Source organism: Nycticebus coucang, chromosome 18, assembly GCF_027406575.1.
Source record: "Nycticebus coucang isolate mNycCou1 chromosome 18, mNycCou1.pri, whole genome shotgun sequence".
NCBI lineage: Eukaryota > Metazoa > Chordata > Mammalia > Primates > Lorisidae > Nycticebus > Nycticebus coucang.
Window position 1 is genome coordinate 76,358,550 of NC_069797.1, and position 6,000 is coordinate 76,364,549.

Genomic DNA, 6,000 nt, shown 5'->3' on the forward strand with positions numbered 1-6,000 from the left:
GGGCTGACCTGCCCACTCCAGGCTAGAGAAGCACTGGTACGCCTCTGCGGACAGAAGCACTGGCCTCACAACCACCCATTCCAGAGTCACTTGGCCAACTCAGGCTGCGCGCCAGCCAGTTCCTCCTCAGGCTCCCTGCTCTGCCAACCTGCACAGCTCCTAAGTCCACTGTCAGCAGCCAAGCCCTGGCACCTTTTGCAAACCAAAAGTGCTATATGGTGAGGGGAGAGCAGAACCCAAAATGGGGTTTTTCTCCTTCCTCTGATTAGCTTAATTCAGCCACAGAGTGTGGGATGTATTTTTGGGGGTTTTTTTGTTTGTTTGTTTATTTGTTTTTAATTTCAGCTTGGTTATTCATTCTTCTTCGTTTGAAGTACTCTTTTTTGTTGTTCATTTTCTTCTTTCTCTGGCGATGCTCTGTCCCGTTGCCTCCCCAGTAGCTGGGATTACAGACGCCCACCACAACGTCCGGCTGTTTTTGATGTTAGTAGAGATGGGGTCTTACTCTGGCTCACTGCTGCTCATACTGGTCTCGAATCTTTGAGCTCAGGCAATCCACCCACCTCAGCCTCCCACAGCGCTGGGACTACAGGCATGAGCCGCCACGCCCGGCCAGAGTGTGAGATGTTAATGCTGTGAAGCCACATATTACTAAGCCTTTCTAAGGAAAGACAATTACCTAGTGTTTAGTGCGTCTGATTTCATATGCCTTGCTTTGAAGAATGCAGTAAAAGAAATGAGAGCAGAGCTCACTGCCTCTGTGCTTCCTCAATCAGATCGATGGTTCTACACTGCGGACGTTGTGTTTGCAACATGGGCCTCTCATCACATTCCACCTGAATCTGACTCAAGGCAACGCTGTGGTCCGGTACAGCTCCAAGGAGGAAGCTGCCAAGGCCCAGAAGTCTCTGCACATGTATGTGTCTCATACTTTGCAGCTTCCTCAGCACTGCCCCGCAGCCACCAGTCTCCAGAGTATTAGGTTTAGCGTGCTGTGTGAGTTTCTGGGGGCTGCCGTTACAAAGTACACCAATTGGGTGCCTTAGACAACACATGTGTTTCCGTAAGTTCTGAGGCTGGAAGTCCAAGACCCAGGCGTGGGCAGGCCTGGTTTCTGCTGAGGCCTCTGTGCTTGGCTGTGGATGACCACTTTCTCTCTGGGTCTACACAGGGGTGTCTCTCTGTGCGTGGCTGTGTCTTGATCTCTGAACCCAGTCACACTGGATCAGGGCCCACCCCCTTGGTAACTTAACTACCTCTTCTAAAGCTCCATCTCCAAATGCATTCTCAAGCTGAGGCACTGGGTCAGAACTTCTGTACAAGGATGGAGCAGGTCAGTCCGAATGGGTGTCTAGCCAGGTGGGTTTTTCCTACTGCTGAATTTGCCTTGCCACACCCAGCACCAGGATAGGCTCCACAGAGTCCACACAGGGCCTGATGGTAGGAAGGAAGCATGCTCACCAGGCAAGGCCCAACAGTGGCCCTCTGGCCAATCCCTGTCCCTAATGAAAGGATGCTTTTGAGATGGTGTGTAAATAAGCATTTTTATTCAGAAACTGCACTTGAGATGTGGGACCTGGAACTTAGTCACTCCTATTTTTAGCCCATGATGCAAATTATACTGATCCTGAATGCTCCCCAAGGTAATTAATTGTGTGTTCATGCACTTGAACTGTACCCTAGCTGGGCACAGTGATGGCACCTACAGTCCCAGCTACTTGGGAGACAGGAGTTTCGCTCAAGCCCAGGAGTTCAAAGCTGCAGTAAGCTGTGATAGTGTCACTGCACTCCAGCCTGGGCAACAGAGCAAGAACCCAAAAAAGAGAGAAAGAAAATGTACTCTATATATCTGATATAGCTGTTACGTAATTCTAAAATAAGAGAAAATTCATAGTATGGGCTTGGAAATAGCCATGGCAGAATGTGAGCCACAGGACAACCCCTGGGAGGCCTTTCCCATCACAGAGAGTACCAGTGCTGCACCCCAAAGGACTGGGGGACCCACTCACATGACCTGTCTTCCTGTTGCAGGTGTGTCCTGGGAAACACTACCATCCTGGCCGAGTTTGCTGGTGAAGAAGAAGTGAATCGGTTCTTAGCCCAAGGCCAAGCACTGCCACCCACCTCTAGCTGGCAGTCCAGCAGTGCCTCCAGCCAGCCCCGGCTGGGGGCCTCGGGCAGCTCCCACGGCCTGGTGCGCGGCGATGCTGGCCACTGGAGTGCCCCATGCCTGGGAGGCAAGGGGGGTAGCGAGCTGCTATGGGGCGGGGGGCCCCAGTACTCAAGCAGCCTGTGGGGCCCGCCCAGTGCCGATGATGGCAGGGTGATTGGCAGTCCCACCCCGCTGACCACTCTGCTGCCTGGGGACCTGCTCAGCGGGGAGTCCCTCTAGGAGCCACAATCATCCGCACCAGGAGAGAGCTGGCCCTTTCCAGCCATGGTGGCGCAGCCCTGCTGGACTCGAGCTGGGGCCCCTTTGAGTACCTCTGTCTAGTACTGAAGACGAACCTTGGCCGCAGTCCTTGTGAACTGTTCACGCAACAGTGCGGGCTGCGTTTGGTCAGTGTCACATGCTAACGACAGGATGTTCCTCATAGCTTTTTATTTTGTGTCTTATGTTTGTATGGTGTGTTGTCATTTTGATTTTTTTAAGTATAAAAGCTGCTTAGAATAGTTGTATCATGAAGGGCACTTTTCAGATTGTGGGCTGGAAAGGGTTATTTTATCATGGGAGGGAGGGAGGGAGACATGAAGCCTATTTAAAATGAGCCTGTGATGATTATGCACATTACCAGAGGCGGCCGGGCATCGGGCAGAGTCTGGCGTGGACCGCCGGGCGCAGAGCGTGGCTCCCCAGGCGGGAGCACAGCGAAGGGGCGGTCTGTGACCTGCTCTCTGCTCGCCCGCATCCGCCTATGCACATTACCCTTGTTTCATTACTTTTTCATGTCATTTTTTTTTATCCCAAAAAAAATATTTTTTAAAAGTTAAGAAAAAAGACATATCAAACATGCAAATACTTGAATCCAGCAGGCCAATAATGAAATGTGAACACTTTCTAAGTCTAATTCTACACTTCCAGGTTGACATCAGTACACAGAAACAGGCTCTAGGAAAATTTCTAAGTTCATTGCCTATGTGTGTGTGTTGAAATAGAACTCTGTGTGTGTGTGTGTGTGTGCGCGCGCACACGTGCGCGCACGATGTGTGCTTCTGCACAGCGCACATTCTGTGTTGGTGTGTTTGAAAGCGTGTGAGGGATTTAACTGTGGGTTTCCCTTTTATTCAGTATATGCTTCTTTTTGGCGCATTGGTCAAATGTTTGTTATTATTATTAGCTTCTAACTTTGCACTGAGTGTCCCTGCCCTCCCTTCAGCTAATCCTATAGTTAAAGAGAATTCATAGGACAGGGCTGGTGACAATTCATGTGTAAATGTTTACTCAAGGACTCTGTTATTGCGTTTAAAAATTACAGTGTATATCTCTGGAGAAATAATATGTATACCTACCTTTAGCAGCTTTTTATTGTGGACTAATGCAAGAAAATTATTACCAGAGTATTGCACCAGTTTTCAATTTGGAATATAAAGTTAAAGAGAAAAAAAACTGTTGTTGAACTGTGGCCATAGATACTTGTAAAGAATGGATGGTTCCTCGGAAGGAACAGAAACAAGCACTTGGACATGGGTTGTGACTGCTTTTGGAGGAGTCCATGGTTTGGGCTCCCACCTGTTTACAGACCTTTTTTCTTCTTCAGACTTTAAATTAAAAAAAAAAAAAAAATTAAAAAGGAATTAAAAAAAAAAAAGACTTCCGTCGTAAAGAAACCTATTTTCAGAATGCAGATGCGCTACTTCAGAGCTCTGGGATTGGACAGTGCTGTCCCCTCGGCGGCGGCGGCGTGGACTCTGCCGGTTGCATTTGGCCTTCGTCACAGTGACGAGGCATCGCGGCCACTGTCTTGCACATGCCGGACACGCTCTCAGGAAAGCCAGGGCTCCCGAGGGCAGCTCCACACCATTTCATGTATTTTTACACCCAACTCCTAGCACTGAAGATGTTATTAAAAAAATAAAAAGAAAAAAATAAAGAAAAAAGAAAAAAACACAAAGAAGAAAAATACCTAATCTCTAATGTGTAGCAGTTACATATTTACCAAATAATGGACTCAAAAAGAAATAGATGTTTGAAGAGTGCTTTATATATTAAAAATTGCTTTATGTTTTAAAAATGATCAATGTTTTGATTGTTTTGCAAGGAAGACAGACAATGGAATAACATACCCTCAAGTATGTTTTAAAAATATATATGAACATTGTGCTCCCTGCCTGCTTGATCAGGAAACTTGTGCATTACGTTTTTTTTAATTAGCTTTTTAATGGTTTTATCAAAACAAAACAACAAAAAACAAACAAAAAAAGTCCTGCAAGATTGCAGATCAACAAAAGCTGGTTTTATAGAGGATCGTGAACTATGCACAAACTGGGTTCAAGACTTTTTTTCTCGAGTTTAGTGGTGTATTTAGCTGAACGAGCCTTCCTCGGAGTGGCTGCGTCTCCTTGCCATTACGTGCATTCTGAGTATGTGACGTACACACACCTGCGTGTGTACATCGGCTAGGCAGTGGGTGTGCGCGCGGGTGCGCCCTGATAGTCAGCTTCCCCTGCTGCCATTCAGCGTTGAGTTACAGAAAAACTCCTGGTGTTTTAAAATTGGAGATGGAAGTAAAGAATATGTTTGTTTTCAGATTTTGTTGGGTTCGTTTGTTTTTTTGTTTTTTACCTTTATTTTGAATTTAAGACGTCTGTAACTCTGAGATTAAAAAACAAGTTTGTGGCTCTTAATGTTTTTCCTCATAGAACGTGATTGTTGAAGAACATGCACCGAAAGTTGCTTTCAAAAGTACAACGCTTTGTTGAATCTTAATAAATTGCAATTTTTTTCTTGGCTGTTCAAATTAATACATTTTTCACTTTCCAAAAATAGACGGTATTTCACTTTGTATGCTGGAATCGGGACTCAGAGTCACCCTGCGGTGCCGTTTCCTTGATGCCGTCCTCAGGGTTCACGCACACAAGTAGTTGAGCGTAGAACTTCAGTTGTTTGACTTATGTTTTATTGTGTGTTGTGTGGCTTTGCTGTTAACACTTAAATCTTATTAATAATAGTTGAGAGGGCTCGGCACCTGTAGCTCAGAGGCGAGGCCGCCAGCCACATACACCAGAGCTGCCAAACAACGATAATTACAACCGAAAAAAAAAAAATAGCTGGGCATGTGGCGGGCACCTGTAGTCCCAACTACTTGGGAGGCTGAGGCAAAAGAATCGCTTAAGCCCAAGAGTCTGAGGTTGCTGTGAGCTGTGATGTCACAGCGCTCTACCCAGGGCGACAGCTTGAGACACTGTCTCAAAAAAGAAAAAAAAATCGTCGCGAGGCACAACAGAGCTCCCAAGCTCTCCGATGCAGTGCCCATCTAATTCTGGACACCCGATCACCAGTGTCATCCAGGATGGCAGCGGACGTGGCCAGGGTCTGCTCAAACATGGTGGAGGACTACCACTCACTTTGACCTAGCACCCAGCTTGGATTGGAGAGAAGAGAGTGAGGAAGTTCTTTTGTGATTCACAGACATTTATCCGTTTGCTTTTGTGACACCACCTTAGCTAATGGTGGCACGCCCAGTGTTGGGTGACGCAGCCCAGTTCTCACCACAGAATTCCCAACGGCATTTAGAAATCAAAACACCGGTCCTCGTCTCCTCAGATCCACAACTTTGTGTGTTTAGTGTCAGCACTGCTAGCAGTCTCTCGAAGGCAAAGGCCACGGTGACCCCTCCCCCACAGACTAACAGAATGAGCATCTCTCGGCTGCATTCCTTTAGGCAGGGTCAAAGCAATACCTGCCCTGTGTGTGTGCACTGCAGTATCAAGGAGATGGAGCCATGACCCCCCACAGGCTGGCCCCACAGTGAGGGCTGCTGGCTCCACCGACCTCTTTGG

The 6,000-nt window shown here is 47.3% G+C and overlaps 1 protein-coding gene and 1 pseudogene across 12 annotated transcripts in view; both read left to right on the forward strand.

The window, feature by feature from the left end:
• Positions 1-3,809, forward strand: part of TNRC6C (trinucleotide repeat containing adaptor 6C) — a 154,216-nt gene extending 150,407 nt beyond the window's left edge. For all 11 annotated transcript variants that reach the window (XM_053570534.1, XM_053570524.1, XM_053570528.1 and 8 more), the window contains 2 exons: positions 777-916; positions 2,032-3,809. In XM_053570534.1, coding sequence (XP_053426509.1) covers positions 777-916; positions 2,032-2,392 — 501 coding nt within the window. In that variant the 3' untranslated portion in view covers positions 2,393-3,809. The remainder of the gene's footprint in view (positions 1-776; positions 917-2,031) is intronic.
• Positions 3,011-3,809, forward strand: LOC128570921 (uncharacterized; annotated as a pseudogene). The gene has a single exon (XR_008375664.1). The product of XR_008375664.1 is annotated as an uncharacterized LOC128570921 (transcript).
• Positions 3,810-6,000: the final 2,191 nt, after the last annotated feature.